The 21656-nt window shown below is 38.6% G+C and overlaps 1 protein-coding gene across 1 annotated transcript in view; it reads left to right on the top strand.

Moving 5' to 3' along the window:
• Window positions 1-2125: 2125 nt before the first annotated feature.
• LOC103690071 (interaptin-like) overlaps window positions 2126-21656 on the top strand; it is a 280698-nt gene continuing 261167 nt past the window's right edge. The window contains exons 1-11 of the mRNA XM_087591928.1: window positions 2126-2376; window positions 8793-8907; window positions 9068-9241; window positions 10828-10934; window positions 12566-12623; window positions 13795-13868; window positions 14250-14343; window positions 17309-17418; window positions 19481-19526; window positions 20606-20679; window positions 21070-21163. Of these exons, the coding sequence (XP_087448054.1) occupies window positions 2126-2376; window positions 8793-8907; window positions 9068-9241; window positions 10828-10934; window positions 12566-12623; window positions 13795-13868; window positions 14250-14343; window positions 17309-17418; window positions 19481-19526; window positions 20606-20679; window positions 21070-21163 (1197 nt within the window). The remainder of the gene's footprint in view (window positions 2377-8792; window positions 8908-9067; window positions 9242-10827; window positions 10935-12565; window positions 12624-13794; window positions 13869-14249; window positions 14344-17308; window positions 17419-19480; window positions 19527-20605; window positions 20680-21069; window positions 21164-21656) is intronic.

Below are 21656 nucleotides of genomic sequence, written 5' to 3'. Positions count from 1 at the left end.
AAGGCAGTGGAGGACAATAACCACAAGATATTAATGTAACATCAGCTAATAACAAAATGGAATCAACACTACTTATAGGACCTTTATCATGTCATTAATACTTTCATTTTACAAGCAGGGCACATGCTGTAACAATGAAAGAGACTACAACGACAGGCGCAGCACAAACTCACTCTGAACTGTGAGCAATGCAGATTTATCTTAAGCAGTAGTACTAATTAAGGCTTTCCTTTGATTCAAGCTATTTATTGACTATTAATAACTGGGTGAATGATAATGGCACCCATTAGGAGTGAAGACGGAAGACTGTGAGAAAAACAAGTGGGGAGAAAATAAGAAGGCAGTTTTCCAGTGAGATACTGGTGAGATGTTTCTTTGACCCACAGGTTGGTGATGATCTTCCAATTTGCAGATATTTACAGGTTTGGATAGCCAGATAGTATGACTGTGACAACGTGATTGACTTCCAGAATCAGCTTCAGTGAGGCAGCTCTGCTTTCTTGGGGGCGACCAAGGGCCATCTAGTTGTTGGGAAGATGGTGGGTGTTTACAGGTTGAGTATGTATTATAGGCAGGAGCTAAAGGTACTAGGAATGCTTCATTTGTATGGAGAGGCATTGCGGGAATCCCTAGTGTTTTCTGTACAGGTTTTTATTAAGAGAAAGGAAGTTGATCATGTAATCTCAAGAAGGCTATGTGACATTCTTTAAGAAAACAATGTTAGGGTCAGGTTCCCCAATTCAGGCAGAGAAAAGGAAGTCCTATTAAGACAAGGAAGTCCTCCACTTTGCACCTAGCTCAGGAAAGTTGTCTGTACATATGGTGTAATAAAACATTGGAAACAATCAGGTCAGAGGAGGAAGGTGTTCATTTCTCTTCCTAATGGAAGCCAAAGCTTGAGCTAGAGGTAAGGAAGTGGTCGCAGAAACTCAGCAGAGACCATGGAAGACTAACACTCTTTCTTGTCTTCTTTCCAGGCTCTTGTTCAGTCTCGTTTCATACTGACATAATTACTTAGAGCAAAAAGAGATTATAGGGCTCAGGAGAAGTAAAGGAGTAAAAAAATTAAAATGTTGAAAATGTTCCTGACTCAAGGAGACTCATGTAGTAGCATAGATACAATGAAGGTAAGACTGCTCCAAAGGGTAGGACATTATAGGACAAAATGGCTTCTCATTCATCAGGCTAAGTGGTACAGGTATCTGCTGAGAAAAATTGCAAAGATGGCTGGGTGTGGTGATGCACATTTTTAATCCTGCCACATGGGAAGCAGAGGCAGGGGCAGGCAGATTTCTGTGAGTTCTGGGCCAGCCTGGTCTAGGATGTAAATCCAGCTAGCTCTAGGTCAGATAGAGAAAGCCTGTCTTGCAGTCAACAGTCCCCAACAACCACAGACAACAACAGACAAAAACAAAAACAACCCCCTACACCAATCCAAACCAATCCAAACCAAACAAACCAACCACCCCCCCCAAAACAAAAACAAAAACAAAACAAAACAAAACAAAAACAAACAAAAAATCCAGAACAATGTCACTGCTTTTGGAGTCACCAACGTTATTTTCCTTTGCCTAGTGGCTCCTGCTAAATCCCGATAGGCAACAGTGGGGGCACAGTTGCTTTTTTGCCTTGGGAAGGAAGTCAAAGAAAGGACAGCCTTTCTGAGAGGGTTTTAGGAAATTGCTCTTGGAGACTAAACCAGTGTAGGCTCCAGCAAGTCCCAGCAGTCCCCAGCAAATGTGTGATCTCTCAGATCCAAGGCTAGATTGAATTGGTAATCCAATTTCCTAGATCAGGTCACGCGCATGAACAGCAGTCATATTGAGACTATCTAGCATAGTTTGATCTAGGCGTTTCTATTGGTCGGAGTGCGCATGCCTGTGTTTTGATGCGTTGCTTGGCAACAGTGGGACGGCCTTCAGTTGCTAGGAGTACCTGTGCTGCTTGGCCTCTATCCTACTGAGTTTGCCTGTGGGTGATTGGTCTTGGTGGTGGTGGTGACAAAACTCACTTGGCTTACTTGTCTCACTTGCCAACACTGTGTTGGTTCTGAGGGTGGCTGACAACAAAGGGGGAGGACGGGGGAGGGGGAGTTGGGGTGGGTAGGTGGGTGGGGAGCCAGACCATGAAGAAGTTCTTGGATAAGTGCAGTCGGAGGTCTTCTTCCTCTGGCTCCTCCACCAGCCAGAGGCAGTCCTCACAGAGCCCGGAGCAGCAGTGTTGGAGAACTTCTAGCCTCGCTTCTCCCAGACAGCTCAAAAACTACAAAGCCTTTGGAAAGATCTACAAGGCTGCATGCCAGGGTGATGTTACCGCGGTTCAGCTCTGTCTCGAACGTGGAAAAAAAGGCGTCAATGACCGAGACAGAAATGACAGGTGACTGGGGCTGGGAGTCAGGGCCAAGGGGCAGATTGGGAGTCATGTGGTAAAAGATGTGTCAGCTTTTCTAAGTAACCCTAAAAAGTAGTGCGAGGAGGGAACTGCCATACCTTCAGTGCTGATGACCAGTATGTTGACCTTTATCAATCAGATGTCTTGGAAATCAAAGGTGGTAATCTCTGTACTTGGCAGTTATTCTACTGGTCCACGAAGGCGGGTGTGGGGGGTGCTGCTGACCTAGAGCTGTTCCCCACCCAACTCCCCTGGTTCTTGAATTTCTGAATGTTTTGATATCCAGCCCTCTTTCCTGTGACTGTTTGATGTACCTGTTTCTCTCCCAGGAACTGTTTAGTAGGTTGACCACATTTTCATTCACATGTCATTTAATTTTATTCCTTCAAACCCCCAAAGTAACTCACATTAGAGTAGTAGGCACCCTTTCAACTTGGAGTCTGAGTATACCTATGGGAAGTATACAGAGAACCAACATGGACTCCTGAAATGCTAACTTTACTCTTTGGAGTCATTTTCTTTCTTTTTTATTTATTTATTTTATTTTTAAATTTTATTTAATCCTTTTTACAGTCTAGAATTTATCCCCCTCCTTGTCCACCCTCTGACTGTTCCACATCCCGTACCTCCTCCCTCTCATCTCCACAAGGATGTCCCCCACCCATACCCCACCAGATCTCCCCACTTGCTGCAGCCTCCAGTCTCTTGAGGGTTAGGTGCATCTTCCATGACTGAGTCCAGAACCAGAAGTCCACTGCCGTATATGAGCTGGGGGCCTCATATTAGCTAGTGTATTGCGTATCCAGTTTGTTAATCTATGTCTTTTTATTGGAGAATTGAGACCATTGATGTTGAGAGATATTAAGGAATAGTGATTATTGCTTCCTGTTATATTCATATTTGGATGTGAGGTTATGTTTGTGTGTTTTTCTTCTCTGTGTTTTGTTGCCCAGACGATTAGTTTCTTGCTTTTTCTAGGGTGTAGCTTGCCTCCTTATGTTGGGCTTTACCGTTTATTATCCTTTGTAGCGCTGGATTTGTGGAAAGATATTGTGTAAATTTGTTTTTGTCATGAAATATCTTGGTTTCTCCATCCATGTTAATTGAGAGTTTTGCAGGATACAGTAACCTGGGTTGGCATTTGTGTTCTCTTAGGGTCTGTATGACATCAGTCCAGGATCTTCTGGTTGTCATAGTCTCTGGCGAGAAGTCTGGTGTGATTCTGATAGGTCTGCCTTTATATGTTACTTGACCTTTTTCCCTTACTGCTTTTAATATTCTTTCTTTATTTTGTGCATTTGGTGTTTTGACTATTATGTGACAGGAGGAGTTTCTTTTCTGGTCCAATCTATTTGGAGTTCTGTAGGCTTCTTGTATGCCTATGGGTATCTCTTTTTTTAGGTTAGGGAAGTTTTCTTCTATGATTTTGTTGAAGATATTTACTGGTCCTTTGAGCTGGGAGTCTTCACTCTCTTCTATACCTATTATCCTTAGGTTTGATCTTCTCATTGAGTCCTGGATTTCCTGTATGTTTTGGACCAGTAGCTTTTTCCGCTTTACATTATCTTTGACAGTTGAGTCAATGATTTCTATGGAATCTTCTGCTCCTGAGATTCTCTCTTCTATCTCTTGTATTCTGTTGGTGATGCTTGTATCTACGGCTCCTTGTCTCTTCCTTTAGTTTTCTATATCCAGGGTTGTTTCCCTGTGTTCTTTCTTGATTGCTTCTATTTCCATTTTTAATTCCTTCAACTGTTTGATTGTGTTTTCCTGGAATTCTTTCAGGGATTTTTGTGATTCCTCTCTATAGGCTTCTACTTGTTTAATTATGTTTTCCTGCATTTCTCTAAGGGAGTTCTTCATGTCTTTCTTGAAGTCCTCTGGCATCATGATCAAATATGATTTTCAATCTAGATCTTGCTTTTCTGGTGTGTTTGGATATTCAGTGTTTGCTTTGGTGGGAGAATTGGGCTCCGATGATGCCATGTAGTCTTGGTGTCTGTTGCTTGGGTTCCTGCACTTGCCTCTCACCATCAGATTATCTCTGGTGTTACTTTGTTCTGCTATTTCTGACAGTGGGTAGACTGTCCTATCAGCCTGTGTGTCAGGAGTGCTGTAGACCTGTTTTCGTGTTTTCTTTCAGCCAGTTATGGGAACAGAGTGTTCTGCTTTTGGGCGTGTAGTTTTTCCTGTCTACAGGTCTTCAGCTGTTCCTGTGGGCCTGTGTCCTGAGTTCACCATGCAGGTCACTTGGAGCAGAAAAGTTGGTCTTACCTGTGGTCCTCAGGCTAAAGTTTGCTCGTGGGGTATTGCTTATGAGCTCTCCTCGAGGGCAGGAACCAGGAGGACCTGCATCACCTTTCCTGGGAGTCCCCAGGCACCAGGGTCCCAGATGGTATTTGGTGTTTTCCTCTGGAGTCAGAAATGTGGGCACAGTGTAGTCTCTTCTGGCTTCCCAGGCATGTCTGCCTCTCTCGGGCATTTTCTTAATTAGTGATTGTGGGTGGTGACTTCCCTGGCCTGGTGGTTCTGGTTTCCATAAGAAAGATAAGGAGCAAGCTAATAATCAATATGCCTGTATGACCTGCCATGATTAGTTTTTTTTTTTGCTATTTTTCTATTTGTTTTATTGCTTACACATGATTGCACAATGAAAATTTACACTTAAAAACCATACTTTCTTACAGTAATACAGTAATGTTATATGTGTATGCATATAAGCATTAGTGAGATAAATGAATCCCCTTTGAGGGAGTGGGGAGTTAAATTGCTGGTTAAGGGTGGTATTACTCTAAAGGATAATGAGTTCTACAGGAGGTTGGAGGGAAGTGGGAAGTGAGAGGACCAGGGGTAAGAAAAAGGAAATGAGAGAGAATGAGTATGAGAGTTCAGGTAAAGTTCCTAGACACTAGTGTAGGAGGAATGTTTAAATTAACAGCTTGGTGTCACACAAAAGAATATAATCAACAGTATACAGCAAGGAGAATGATAAATGATTTGAGTATCACATACCTGCCAAAATGGACCAATGCAACGAACTCCTGCAAGTCCTAAAGATTCAGTACCTGAACTAGCTACAGCATAGCTTGCACACACACCCAAATGTGATTCCTATAAACGTGGAAGAATCAGACAGACAAACATCCATTGCTTGGGAACCCTTGTCAACAAAACTAGTTCAATCTGTTGGACCAGACTGTGGTTACTGTATGTACTGTGGTTATAGAGCAACAAAACTCAAGCCAGCAGTTTATAAAACCCAAGATACAGGTATAATAAAAGACTGATTGCAATGGTTTTCCTTTGCATGCAAAACATGCCGTTTTAAATCACTAAGAAACACAAAATGTGTACAGCAAAGTTTGTGTTATGCATGAATGCCAGTGAATATATATCTTTTCTTATACTATTAAATTATATATTTTTCCATACAAAAGCACACAGTGTTAATTTATAAAATGACATCCAAGTGGATGATGATTGTTTTTGCATGTCCCCCTGTCTAGATTTTAAATGCAATAAAAAATAATATCCTTCTTTTAAAATGAAGAAGAAAAAAGGAAAACAAAAGTGCATGAGGTTTTAACTGGCGACATATTCCCGGTGTGAGGGAAGTACAGTGAGAGCTGGAGCAGAGCACTGGCCTTCCAGTGGCAGCTGCGGTGTCCCTCTTGAGAACAAGGTCTGGTGGATCTGCACTTAGTCAGCAGCCTGGGCTGTCCTGTCAGAGGTGATAGCAAATGGACCCCTCTTCAAGATGGTCTACTTGGCTGTAAATATTCAGAGCTTTGGGCATGCCCGGTCTCTTTCTTTCTTTCTTCTTTTTTTTCTTTTTGTACTAATGATGCCCAAATAACCAAAAAAACACACTGATAAAACACCCTATATTTTATCTCGTTTCTTCAAACAAAAACAAAACTAAAACTGAATTATTTTTGATCTATACTTTTGACAGGAATACTGTTTTATGTAAAAAGAAACTGAATTTGAAAAGGTAGAGTTATACAAAGTGATTCCACAAAACTGTGCTAGGAGAATTTTCTAACTGCAGAATTCTTCTGTTTAGCATGTGGTGGTGTCCCTAGCATGTACAGTACGTATTGCCCTGTAGTCTTACAAGTCTCACAAGTGACAGGCAGCTTACACTCACACAATGTAGCAAGAACACAAAGACTATTTTGAAGTATATAACTAATCTTCATAGAGATGTATATAAGTTTTGGTTCAACTCTTGCAAATTAAAAGATTCACTGGGAGAATTTTTGTACAATGAAGACTTAAAACGTCAATATAAAATATAAATTAATTCATTAAGAAACTGAAATGTATAGACTCTGCACAGGTGAACAGGTAGCTGTTTTAAATGTCTTTCTTTTCTATAGTAAATATATATCTCATTTAATGGAATCACAGGAAAATACAATTATAGTTTCTTTTTTTTTTTTTGTTCTTTTTTTTTTTTTCGGAGCTGGGGACCGAACCCAGGGCCTTGCGCTTCCTAGGCAAGCGCTCTACCACTGAGCTAAATCCCCAACCCCTACAATTATAGTTTCAAAGCGCAGTCTGTAAACTAACACATTATATATGAAAAACACTTTACCTTTTTCCCACTCCAAGAGTGAGCTCTAAGGGGCTCAAGAGCTCAACTTGAAGCAGAAAACACAATATCACAGGACCAGTAAGGTCTGGCCAGGTTCCAGATGGGAACCTGGGTGGAATGCTATCCACGAGATATTTTCTATCACGGGCACCCTAGGGATGCCTGCCGCATGTTACCATGGAGGACTGACGGGATGTGTACACAGTCCATCTGAAGCATGGATTTAGAAAGCATGAGAGAATTTGCAACCCTAAAATTAGGAATATATTTACTTTTGAAGGAAAGAAAATAAAAGCAATCCATTTTTAAGCAGTGGAGCAGACACTTAATACATTTTTTCAATCATTTTTTAAAACCATGTTTGTGCAAAGTTTAAAATATACTATTTAACAAGAGCGTAATGTGAAAGCAATACATGTTCAGTCTTAAATCTAACGGGAACCTCAAAACAGATTAATGTGGTATAAGTCTATCTCCAGAGGTACTAAATCAGGGGCCCTAAACCTCTAATACAGCATGACAAGTGTTGGTAGAGACAAGTCCCATAACACTTTAGGACATTCCAGTAAGCCTTGTGCAAATCCTGAAACTCATCTTGGCCCTGTTTTTCCGTGATCAGTTCTTGCTCCAGGCTCCTGCCCTATTTGACTTCCTGTCCTCGCTGCTTTTAGAGATGGACTGTTATCTGGAAATGTGAGTTGTTGTTGTAAAAATATAAAAATAAAAAAGGTAGAGTTTGTCTTTTATCCCGCTAGGTCCACGCTGCGGTGCCCCAGATATCTGCTAGATATCTTGGCGGAAACACATCCCAACTTCGTGGCGGCCCAGTGTCTATTGCCGCCACACACTTTCCTACACTCAAACCGTCACATAAAAGAACACATAACACAATAATCTTAGATCCAATTGATAAGATATAATTGCCCACCTAAACATACAAAGCCCGGTACCATCCATCCCTTAGGAACATTAATAACAACCTGTAAATACACAGAGCAGAATCTTAACATCACCTGCCATGGCTTCTCACCCTCTCCTCTGTCCTGTCTCTTCCTTTCTGTTCCAATCTCCTCCTCTTCCTTCAAACTTTTCTCCCGTCCATCTTTCCTTCTCATCCAATGACAGGCCTCCTTCTATCTTGTACCTGCTTCACCTGTGACATCATCCCACAGTGAGTGAAATAAACCCATTCATCCTCAAGTTGCTTTGGTCATGGTTATTTCATTAGAGCAATGGAAATCCTAAGACTGCTTGATACCAGCTTAGTGGGGCATTGTCATGACAGAGCTGTCCATTTTAGGGGGAGGATCATGGAAGGATTTTGGAATATTATTGAACAAAAGCAATTGAATGTTCAATGCTTGGTGAGTTGTGTGAGAGCTTGGTAGATAAGAATGCTGAGGATAATGCAGTGGATGGAGGCCTGGCTTGGGAAGCTTCAGAGGGACATTTAAAGACTCTATCAGGGCCATTTCTATTTTCCTCCCCAGGTGTCTTTGGTTATGTCGTTTCATTGCAGCAGTGGAAACCTAACCAACACATCAGGCATTCAGTTTAGTGGTGGCTTCTGTGTCTCCCATGCAGGAATATATGTGCCATGGTTTTAATGATGAAAAGAAACAAACAAAAACAATCTCTGAATTGGTTGCCCTAACTTAATTTGTGTGCTAAGAGCTGATAAATGTTGTCTCTCTATCAGAAGAAAATTAGTTACATGCTAATAATGCTTACAATTACACGAATAATTGTGTGGTTTTGACTTAGTTTTATAAAAGTTCTTAAAAAGTCTTCATTTTCACAGAACTCTTTTGCACTATGCTTGTGCATACGGTCATCCTGATATAGTGACCCTCCTAATATCGTGGAATTGTGACCTTAATCTCCGTGACAGTGACAACAGCACGGCACTAATTAAGGTAGATAGCACTGAACTCTTTTGGTGTGACACATATTTGATGAGAATTCTGGGAATAAACATGATCTCAGCTAAATGCAAATAATTAGTGAAATTTATTAATTAGTAGAATTTTTGCATTTCTCACTGTTCCAATCTGTTTCTTGATGTAACACCCATAGGCTTCACAGTATAAGCAAGAAGAATGTGCGACCATTCTACTAAAACATGGTGCTGATGTAAATGCTACGGACAAGAATAGGAACACAGCATTGCACTATGCTGTTTGGTTTAACAACACCTCAATGACAGCCAATCTGCTGGTACACAATGCTGATATCACTATAAGGAATGAGGTAAAGACCGCACAGCTTTGATTTACAGATCATTTGCACTGGGTTTGATTCACAATGACTTATTTGAACTGTGAAAGCAGTGACAGGAGGTTTAAAAGTGTGTTACTTGATAAAACTATGTTTAATTTATAATGATCTTACAAATGGTATTTCATTTTATTAGTTGGAGGCTGGTATTTTAACAACTCTCATCTCTTAAGTAATCAGATCCCCTTTGCATATCTGTGAGCCTGATGGAGTTACTTGTGGGAGTGGGTGGAAAGCTTATGCTTATTACAAAGAAAAGTATCCTTTTGCTCAGCATTGTTCATTAGACGGGCAAGCAACTCAGTTTCTGTTTGTCTCTATGTCCTTGTCTGTCTGTCTGTCTGCTTGCCTACCTGTCTGCTTGTCTCTCTCTGTAGCTCTGGCTTTTGTGGTACTGTATCTCTGCCTCCCAAATGCTGGGTCTAAAGTTATGCCTTTCACATGCAGTCTGGCAATGGTTTTAAATTGTTCTAAAATGGGGGTTGGGGATTTAGCTCAGCGGAAGAGCGCTTGGTCCCCAGCTCCGGAAAAAAAAATTGTTCTAAAATGACTCATGTGGATGATGATCAGACTCCGTATTCATAAACAGTTACATTTTAATATCTGATTTACATTTTGCCTAAAAAGTAACCTTAAGCAGTAACTAAAAGGAATTGGCCTAAACAGAAATTTTAAATAAATGTGAATTAGAGACATCGAGAATTCTTAAAGATAAGAGACTCATCTTCTTGTAGGTGAGAAAGTTGCACAGGTCCATTGTTCATAAGTTATTAGAGTACATTGTTCATAATCCATCATAGTACACCCGATACCTGTGTCATTTAGTTCACAACCTATGTCTCAGTGAACCATTTGAGAGTCTGTCATGTGTTCCTAATACCATAAGTAGAGGCTAAACAGTTTCTTCCATAGCCTGGTGTGAATGCAGATGTTTCTGTAAAGTTATCATTGAAATTGTGTATATTTGCCACAAAAGCACCATGTAGGAAGGATTATACATGTCCTGATATTTCTTCCATATTGGACTTAATATGTTTCAGGTTATAATATGTCTCTAACAGATAAACATGTGAGGCCTAAACATGTTCATGTAAGGCATGGTATTCTGGTAGAGTAAATATTGTTTATAATATGAAGGATTAAACCCTCTCCCAGAGATGCAATATAATTCATCACTCAAGGGAAATACTGAAAACTTTTCTACTCTGGTTTAATGTTTGGGGTAATAGAGGCAAAAGACAGGGCTCCATCCTCAAGAAGTTTTAGTTTACTAAGGAGCAATCACATTACTCAAATACCATGTTAATGCCAGGGTAGAAGCCAAGATCACATGACCTTTTGGGTGTCAGGAAGACAGGGTTTGTGGGCAGCTCTCAGGAAGCAGGCAGGGGCTGTACAAAGGGAAGATCAGTAAGTATGAGGCACTGTAGGGTGAGAAGGGCAAGGCTGTAGCTCACTGATCCTGAGAAGAAGTGAGCCCCATCAAGTCTTTCATGTGATTTCCCATTATTTTGAGAGATATCTAATTCTCAGAGTTATAAACTATTATTTTTCTGCAGGATAACTTTACACCTGTCATTGTGGCTCTATTAAAAAACAACGAATGTGTGTCACAGTTTTTAGACAAGAAAGCCCAAGTACCACCAGAAGCTGATGAACTGGGCAGGTAAAGCTGCTAATTCTGTTCCTTTTCTGTCTTTGTGGTTTTCTATAAAGGATACAATCACTCAAGCCTGATCCATTAAATTTATATGAAGAACAAATAAACATACTTTTTTCTCCACTTGTTACATTTGTTTCATTTTAAAATGTCATAGTAAACGAAAGTACATTTTGAAAACAATGTTTTCTCTTCAGTGACTGTTTTCCTCAAAGTTTCTTTCTTTTTTTCCTTTGATGGTGAAACCCTAACATCCTCAAAACTCATAAACTTGGGAAGTGAGGTTTGACATAAGATTTAGGTCAGCCTGAATTAGTATTAGATCAGATTAAGGCAGGGATACATAGAAAACCCAAGTCTATCTACAAACACACACACACACACACACACACACACACACACACACACACACACAAAGAAATAGAGAGTGAGGAGAGAGGGGGAGAGATCCTATAATTGAGCCCATTTTCATTCCAAGCATCTGTGTCTTTATAGGTTGTATAGATTGAAAATTTAAATGTGAAAACCTTTAGATAAACATAGGTAAAAATCAGCAGAACTATGCTTCTCTGTCACACTTTCCGCTGCATTGCACACACAGAAAGTTTCTAGAGTTTGTTAATCCAAATGAACCTTAAAAAATAGGACCTATACAAAAAAGCTAAATGCAAATTATAAATTTCCTGTTTTTATAGCCTTTGGGACTCCTCCCAGAACTTGACATAGTCAATTATTCTTTATATTTTGTACATTTTATCTTGGCAAAAATTTCAACTGTTTCGACTCCCTGTACCATGTTGGACAAAGTGAACCCATGTGTTCTTTTTATATGCATGTCTGAACTGAAAATGAAGATGGCTACTTCTGAGTTACAGGGCTTTGTCTTGTACCAGGAATAGGAGTAGTGCAACTCTCTCTGCTTTGTGTCTCACTCCCAGTCCTGTTTCAGTTCAAGTAGAAAATTATCCAACTCCTGTAGTTCCAGTCACTCATCAAAGGATGAAGACACAGTAAAGTGCTTGTTCATGAATTCATTTTCCCATGCAGAATTGGATTTTTGTGGTGTTTCCTTTTCAATGTTTCGATGGCTTCCCTGTCAGTATTTTATTTGGACATATTGTCAAGAAAATGAGTGTATCATGCTTTGGTTGGTTAAAATTAATGGGGCATCAGTACAGCCTATGTGATAGTGGTTTGGAAATGTTTTACTCTTTTTTGTGGGGGTATAGTATAGAATAGAGTATATTTAAGGCAATGGAGAGGAGAATTGAGGGATGAGAGAGAGAGAGACAGAGAGGACAGAGGAGCAGAGGACAACCATGAGCATGTGGAGAGAGAGAAGAGTGAAGAAAGGGGGAGAGAGAGGGAAGCGGGTAAGGGAGCAGAGGAGAAGACGAGATGTTTTATTCTTAAAGTAGGTCAGTACCGTCCTTCTCTGAACTAGAACTATGAATGAGGCTTTGATAACTATTTCATAGTTTGAGAGAAGTGTGTGTAGAATCATCAAAATCTCATCTAAACCAGAAGTGGAATAACATACGTAAACAACCTCATTTAACACAAAGTAACCAAGTGCACAGCATTATCTTAAACAAATGAACTCACCTATGTCTGTTGTATGTTTTTTTCCTCTGAAGTGACTCCAGCAGATCTGACCACTCTAGTTCCAATCACTCATCAAAGGATGAAAACACGGTAAAGTGCTTGTTCATGAATTCATTTTCCCCTGCAGAATTGGGTTTTTGTGATATTTTCTTTTCAGTGTTTCGATGGCTTGCCTATCACCATTCTATTTGAGAGTTTGTCAAGAAAATGAATGTGTGGTCCTATGGCTGGTTATAATTTCCTGGCAAAAGATTTTCATCGTTTTGAGCTAATTATTTAATTTCAGTATCTTACCTTTCTTTGTGCTGGTCTTTCTGTTATGTTTAATGCAGCATTTACTAATTTGGTCATATTTTTCAGAAATTGTGAATCAATGGATCTATATCTGGATTTTTCTCTGATTATTTTGACTTATCGTGTGTGGTTTTCTAATACATTTGCCTGTAGAACAGCTTAGCTTTCAGGCAGATGTGCTGACACATCTCTTTCATATTAGCTCACAGGCAGAGGAGACTAACAGATCTCTGAATTTGGGGCAAGCCTGGTCTAGAGAGCCAGTTTGAGGACAGTCAGGGATGCACAAAGAAATCTTGTCTCAAACCAACCAACCAACCAACAACCAACCAACCAACCAACAAACTGACAGACAAACATACAAATAGCCCTCCATTCACCAAACAATGGAGCCCTTAATTTTACATTACCTTGGGTATTTGAATTCAAAAGAATATATTTTCCACATGTACATTTACATATTACAAAACTAACATCTAGCCTTGATGTTATTTATTCTTGAGCAGCTTTTACTAATCACTTCTTAGGTGATACAATTTACTAAAGAACACAGTACTAATTTATTCTTGGAGACATCCTTTTAATATGTAATATATACCAAAACAAATATTTTTAAACTATAGACAGTGAAATGTTTCCTGAGATATAAAACTATAAATGATTACTGTATGTAGTTTACCATTTCTTCCCATTTTGTCCATTATTGCAATTTCAGTAACACATAAAATATAATTTTTATGTTATAATATACTTTGATATTAGAATTGCCAGCTATCCTCATTTTAGACTTTATGGCTTTGAGGGTCCTCTTGTAGCAGCTGTGGACTACAGTTTCCACAGAGTCACAGTAAATACATGCCGGGGAAAGAAATGTCCTTATTTCCTTATAAAACTTAAACACAGAACAGGACTGCAGGACTCTAAAGCTCTTATTGGACTATGACTAACATATTTGTCTCCCATTTAGTCCCAGGAGTCTAGTGCCAAGTTACAAACAGATACTTCAAGTACAGAAGAGGAGGTGGAAGATCGGTTACAGAGGTACAATGGAAAGCAATGTGGCAAGGAAATTGAGAGCCCATAAAGGAAATAAGAAGTGTAATATGAAGTCATAACAATTCTAATAAGAGTCCTTTGTACTGTCATTGAGAAGTTCCTGCTGAACTTGTTTGAATTATGGACCTGCATGCTGGGTTGGGGTTCAGCAGTATGCATGCTTTATATGTTCAAGGATCACATGCACAGAAGTAGAAATGCATACTTTTAACCTTATCTCAAAACTAACATTGCACAGCTAGAAAAATGGTGGTTACCAAGCCATTCACTTGAATAATTTAAGAAAAGCATCTAAATATTTCAGGAGCTCTCTGCTTTTTAAAAAAATTATCTGTGAGCATAATTATTTTAAAATATGGTTTTTAGACCGAAATGTGAAAATCTGAAGCCAAAAGTTAAAAGAAAACATCAAACAGAAGAATCAGAACAGCCTCAGACAATCTTCGGTGGTACACGTTGGGTAAGTGAGGTGCATTCAGAATACTATTTTTCTTTTTCAAGTAGGGTTGTATAGGAATGTTTCAGGCACCATGAGAAATATCTCAGGAGAAACAGCAGGCATATTCACTCTGCAAACATATGAGCAAAACTCCAGTGAACACAAATGAAACAATAAAGTCCACAACTTTGAAATGATACATTTTACAAATTAGATTTAGCTAATCATTTGTGTGTACTGTCACGTGACTGCCCTAGTGAGTGTGGAAAAGAGAGAACAACCTGTGGAGCTTGGTTCTTTCCTCACACTGCGTATGTTATAGATAATGAACTCCAGTTATTAGGCTTGGTGTCAGCTACTTCTACCCATGCAGCTCTCTTGCTAATCTAATATCTAATATCTAATATAGGTATATATGTGTCCATGTGCATGCATGTGTGTGTGTGCGTGTATCCTCTTTAGCCTGTCATAACTATAAAAATTGTTATTTTAATTTGAGAATCTTACACTTGTGAATAATTTATTTTAAGCATATACTCCCATCTAACCTATCTCTAATATGTTGCCTTCCCAATTTCATTTCTCCTTCTTCCTCTTCTTCCTTCTTTTTCTCCATGTTACTTCCATTTCTAATTATCCTCCTGGGTCTAATTACTGCTGATCATATATTTATTGAAGTGTAGCCATCTCTTGAATCATGAACAGCATCTCTACACACCAAAAGAAAAAAATTGTCTTCATCAGCAGTCATCAACTACCAATATCTACTCAGATAAGGATAGATCCTCACGAACCATTCCCTAGCACATTTTGTAATTCAGACTACTTTTACTTTTGCAAGTTGTGTGTAGGTAACCATAGCTTCTATGAGTTCTTGAGAGTACCAGTCATGTTGTGTCGAGAAGACTGTTCATTCTTTCCTGTTCAATGGTTCTTACATTCCTCAACCCCAATTTTGCTCAGTGCTCCCCGAGTTTGGCGGAGCAGGAATAATTCTACATTAAATGCTACCCATGCAAAAATAAGCATATCAAACATGTTACCGCTGTAGTAGGCAGTGTGAACCCAGGAGAGCAGGGTTAAAAATGAAGCAGAGTAAAGTCGTATGCAATAGATAACTGTATTCATATCATCAGGAAAATTATACTCTGAAGATTAAGAAGAATCCTGAGTAAGGTGTTCAATAACAAGAACAATCCGCACATGGTAAAAAAAACATGGTTTACCAAAAAGGCATATAAATAACAACAGGGAATGTAAATTTATTCCTATCTGTAATATGTGGAGGAACACAAAATCACAGTCCAAAAATGTTTCTGTGTTTGAAGAAAGACTCTTCACAAGACTCTTGTCTTGTTTTCTTGGAGTTTTCCTACAAGCATGCAGAGTTCTCACATGACTCCATTCTTGGACTGTGTTCTCCACTAAAACATATACATGGTTTAAACATAAATATTTAGAAAGCTGTTAGACAGCATGACTGCTTATCAATAATAGTAGGTCCCTTTTTTCTATCAAAGAGAAATATGGCCCAGTCTTATAAGGATTGATATCATGTAATGATAGAGTCAAACTCTATATAAAGTTAACCTTTTTATTTTGAAAGTTCATTTATCTTTGTGTGTATGTGTATGCATGTCTGTATCATAGAAGTCTGTGTGTCCTTGAGGCGGCCTGAAGAGAGGCATTTGTGTTCTGATGGACTTGAAGTCTGGGAACCAAAGTTGTTAACTCTGGGCAACCATTTAATTCTCTTAACCACTTAGTACCTCTCTAGGCCAGTAAAGTAGTGTTTCTGAATGAAAATCATGAAAACCAATGAATGAAGTGATAAAATTAATAAAGGAAACTTTTATATTAAAGCATGTCAGCTATTGGGGCTAGAGAGGTGGCTCAGCAGGTAACAGTTCTGGCTGCTCTTTTGAAGACCCTGGTATCAATCCCTAGCACCCATACACAGAAATACATGCAGATGAGGCACTCTTTTATTTAATTTAAATTTAAAAATTTGAGTAAGTTATTGTTAGTATTAATTTTCATCAAAGGTCACTGAAAAAGTTAATAAGCACAAAGTCAACATGAGCACACATCAGAAACCCTGATTCCCAGTGTGATGCACTCAGGAGAAAAACTGAATACCAGTGTGGTGTAACACATCAAAACCCCCAAACCACAGTGAGGTGCATGCCGCAGAAAGCCACACTCATACATGGTGCATACACAGACCCATTGTTCATAAGTTATCAGAGTATATTAGATACCTGTGTCATGTAGTTCACCTCAGTGAATCATTAAAGTGTCTGACATGGGTTCCTAATGCCTCAAGTAGAATCTGGAGTTGCTCTCATAGCCTGCTGAGAATGCAGATTCTTTCATAATGCTGTCAAAGCTGAGTCACTGAAGTGGTATATGTTTTCCCCAAAAGCACCATGTAGGAAGGATTCTTCCATACTGGACTTATTATGTTCAAGGCTATAACATATCTCTAACAGATGAACATGGTATTCACACAAGGCATGGTATCATGGTAGAGTAAATATTGTTCGTAATATGAAGGATTAAACCCTCTCCCAGAGATGCAATTTAATCCATCAATCAAAGGAAATACTGAAAACTTTTCTACTATGGTTTAATGTTTGGAGTATTAGAGGTAAAAGATAGGGCTCCAGCTTCAAGAAACTTTGGTTAACCAAGGAGCAATTACATGACTCAAATACCATGCAAATGCCAGGGTAGAAGTCAAAGTTCAATGACTTTTTCATGCTCAAATGGGTGTCAGGAAGACAGGGTTTGTGGGCAGCTCTCAGGAGGCAGGCAGGGGCTGTACAAAGGGAAGATCAGTAAGTATGAGACACTGTAGGGTAAGAAGGGCAAGGCTGTAGCTCACTGAACCTCAGAAGAAGTGAGCTCCATCAAGTCTTCAAGTGACTTTTCCAGTATCATGAGAAATATCAAGTTCTCATAGTTATAAATTATTGTTGTCCAGGAAGGACTTAATCCAGTTATTACGGCTCTTATAAGATACAACAATCAGAACCTGAAAAGGATTTTAGCAGAAGAGACCCAGACACCAAAGGAAGCTGATGAACTGGGCAGGTAAAGTTGCTAATTCTGTTCCTTTTCTGTCTTTGTGGTGTTCTATAAAGGATACAATCACTCAAGCCTGATCCATGAAATTTATATTAAGAACAAATAAACAAACTAATCAGGATATCATCTCACAGTTTCAGTAGAGAGAGAAGCAATTACACAAAGTAAAACCTATAGAGACAGATTCATTGGTAATTTTCAATATGGGCCAAAGACTTTCATGCATAATCTGATTTTGTTTATTGTTAATATTAGCTGAAGATTTTAATATTGGAGTTTTTAAATCATAGATTTGGAAATCTATACTTTAGTATTTGATTTAAAGCAACTGAAGCATTTCTTTGGTTCTCTCACCATGATATATTTGTACCCTTTTAAAAAGCTATATTAAATGAAAGTACATTTAAAAAAGAATTTTTTCTCTTCAGTGACTCTTTTCTTCAGAGATTTTTCTTTATCTTTGTTTGATGGCGAGTTCCTAACAATCTCAGGACTCATAAGCTTGAGAAATGGGGTTTAGTCTAAGATTTTGGTAAGCCTGAATTAGTACTAGGACAGGCTCAGACCAGGGATACATAGAAAACCCAAAACCCAAGTCTTTCATCACATAAACACACACACACACACACACACACACACACACACACACACACACACACACGCACAGAGAGACTCCTCTACACATATATTGAAAAATGCCTGTGCACACTCATATATGCACACATACACACACACATATACAAACACACAGAAAGATATATATATATACATATATACATATATATACATATATATATATATGGAGAGAGAGAGAGAGAGAGAGAGAGAGAGAGAGAGAGAGAGAGGAAGGGAGGGGAGAGATACTATCATTGAGCCCGTTTTCATTTCAAGCATCTGTCTATTTATAGATTGTATAGGTTGAGAATTTAAATGTGTAAACCTTTAGATAAACATAGGTAAAAATCAGCAGAACTATGTTTCTCTGTCACACTTTCCACTGCATTGCATATACAGAAAGTTTCTAGTGTTAGTTAATTTATGTGGACCTCAAAATCTAGGACACACATGGAAAAGCTGAATGCAGTTTATAAATTTTATGGTTTTATGACTTCTGGGACTTCTCCCAGAACTTAACATAGCTAATTATTATTTGCCTTTTGTACATTTTATCTTGGCAAAAATTTCAACTGTTTCATGGGACTCCCTGTATCATGTTGGACAAAGTGAACCCATGTGTTCGTTTTATATGCATGTCTGAACTGAAAACAAAGATGGCTACTTCTGAGTTACAGGGCTTTGTCTTGTACCAGGAATAGGAGTAGTGCAACTCTCTCTGCTTTGTGTCTCACTCCCAGTCCTGTTTCAGTTCAAGTAGAAAATTATCCAACTCCTGTAGTTCCAGTCACTCATCAAAGGATGAAGACACAGTAAAGTGCTTGTTCATGAATTCATTTTCCCATGCAGAATTGGGTTTTTGTGGTGTTTCCTTTTCAATGTTTCGATGGCTTCCCTGTCAGTATTTTATTTGGACATATTGTCAAGAAAATGAGTGTATCATGCTTTGGTTGGTTAAAATTAATGGGGCATCAGTACAGTCTATGTGATAGTGGTTTGGAAATGTTTTACTCTTTTTTTGGGGGGGTATAGTATAGAATAGAGTATATTTAAGGCAATGGAGAGGAGAATTGAGGGATGAGAGAGAGAGAGACAGAGAGGACAGAGGAGCAGAGGACAACCACGAGCATGTGGAGAGAGAGAAGAGTGAAGAAAGGGGGAGAGAGAGGGAAGCGGGTAAGGGAGCAAGAGGAGAAGACGAGATGTTTTATTCTTAAAGTAGGTCAATACCGTCCTTCTCTGAACTAGAACTATGAATGAGGCTTTGATAACTATTTCATAGTTTGAGAGAAGTGTGTGTAAAATCACCAAAATCTCATCTAAACCAGAAGTGGAATAACATACGTAAACAACCTCATTTAACACAAAGTAACCAAGTGCACAGCATTATCTTAAACAAATGAACTCACCTATGTCTGTTGTATGTTTTTTTCCTCTGAAACAACTCCAGCAGATCTGACCACTGTAGTTCCAATCACTCATCAAAGGATGAAAACACGGTAAAGTGCTTGTTCATGAATTCATTTTCCCATGCAGAATTGGGTTTTTGTGGTGTTCCCTTTTCAATGTTTCAATGGCTTCCCTGTCACTATTTTAAAATTTCCTGGCATACGTTTTTTACTCTCTGAACTAATTATATTGATTTCAGTATCTTACCTTTACTTGTGCTGGTCTTTCTGTTTTGTTTAATGCAGCATTTACTAATTTGGCCTTATTTTTCAGAAATTGTGCTTCAATTGTTCTACATCTGGATATATCTCTCATTACTATGAGTTACCATATTGTTTCTCAATGCTTTTCTCTGTAAAACAGTTTAGTTTTGGGGCAGGTGTGCTGACATAGCCCTTTCATCTCATCACACAGGCAGAGAAGACTGACAGATCTCTGAATTTGGGGCAAACCTCGTCTATAGAAATAGTTCCAGTCAGCCAGGGATTCACAAAGAAATCTTTTCTCAAACAAACAAACAAACAAACAAACAAATAAACAAACAGCCCTCCTTTCCACTGTTGCCCTTATTTTCCCGTGGTTATTTGTATATGAGAAGATATTCTCTACATGTAGATTCACATATGATGAAACAAATTACTTTTCCTGATGTTATTTATCTTCAAATAGTGTTTACTAAGATGTGCTTAGGGGTCATAATTTACTAAAGAACACAGTAGTAATTTATTCTTGGAGACATCCTAATATGTAACATATGCTAATAAAGGTAAAATTCACTTTATGTTCAGTGAAGTGTTTGCTGAGATATAAATGTATAAATTATTACCTTATGTTGTCTACCATTTCTCCCCATTTGGCCCATTATTGCAATTTCAGTAACAGAAAAAATATAATTGTTAAAAAACACAATTTATCTGGATATTAGAATTGCCAGCTATCCTGATTTTAGGTTTTAGGGCCATGAGAGTCCTATTGTAACAGCTATTAACTACAGTTTCCACAGAGTCACAGTAAATACATGGAAGGGAAGAAACTTGCATATTTCCTGAGAAAACCTGAGCATAGTGCAGGACTGAAGAACTGCACAGCATGTTCTGCACTATGACTAACATATTTATCTTCCATTTAGGCCCAGGAGTCTAGTCCCAAGTCACGAACAGATGCTCCAAGTAGAGAAGAGGACATGCGAAATCGATTAGAGAGGTACAGTGGAAAGCAATATGGCAATGCAATTGAGAGCCCATAAAGGAAATAAGCAGTACAAGATGAAGTTGTAGCATTTCTGATAAGAGTCCTTTCTGGTGCCATCGAAACGTTCCTGCCTGAAGTTGTTTGAATTATGGACCTGCATGCTGGGTTGGGGTTCAGCAGTATGCATGCTTTATGTGTTCAAGGATCACATGCACAGAAGTAGAAATGCATACTTTTAACCTTATCTCAAACTTGCTGTGTGGATAACATTGCACAGCTAGAAAAATGGTGGTTACCAAGCCATTTACTTGAATAATTTTAGAAAAGTATCTAAATATTTCAGGAGCTCTCTCTTTTGTTTAATTGATCTGTGAGCATAATTATTTTAAATATGGTTTTCAGACTGGAACATAGGTTTCAGAAGCTAAAAGATAAAAGACAACATCAATTAGAAGAATTAGAACAGCCTCAGATGACCTTGGATGGTACAAGTGGGGTAAGTGAGGTGCATTCAGAATACCATTTTTTTTTTTCAAGTAGGGCTATATAGTAATATTTCAGCCACCATGAGAAATATCTCAAGAGCAACAGCAGGCATATTAACTCTGCAAACATATGTGCAAAACTCCAGTGAACACAAATGAAACAATGAATAAATTTCACAATTTTGAAATGATACATTGTACAAATTAGATTTAGCTAATCATTTGTGTGTATTGTCACGTGACAGCCCTAGTGAGTGTGGAAGAGAGACAACAACCTGTGGAACTTGGTTCTTTCCTCACACTGTCTGTGTTCCTGGGAATAAACTCTGATCAACAGAGAGGCTTGGTGTCAACCACCTATACCCATGAAGCTATCTTGTCTGTCTGAAATATACATGCATATACATATATTTTGTTGAACCTCTAATAACTTTAAAACTGATGTTATCAATTTGTAAAACTCACCCGTAGGGACAATTTTTTTAATGCACATACTCCCATTTT

This window comes from Rattus norvegicus, chromosome 17 (genome assembly GCF_021556685.1).
Source record: "Rattus norvegicus strain SHRSP/BbbUtx chromosome 17, alternate assembly SHRSP_T2T, whole genome shotgun sequence".
Classification (NCBI taxonomy): domain Eukaryota; kingdom Metazoa; phylum Chordata; class Mammalia; order Rodentia; family Muridae; genus Rattus; species Rattus norvegicus.
Note: the sequence above shows the minus strand (reverse complement) of the source record. Positions and strands in the feature narration are given on the sequence as shown.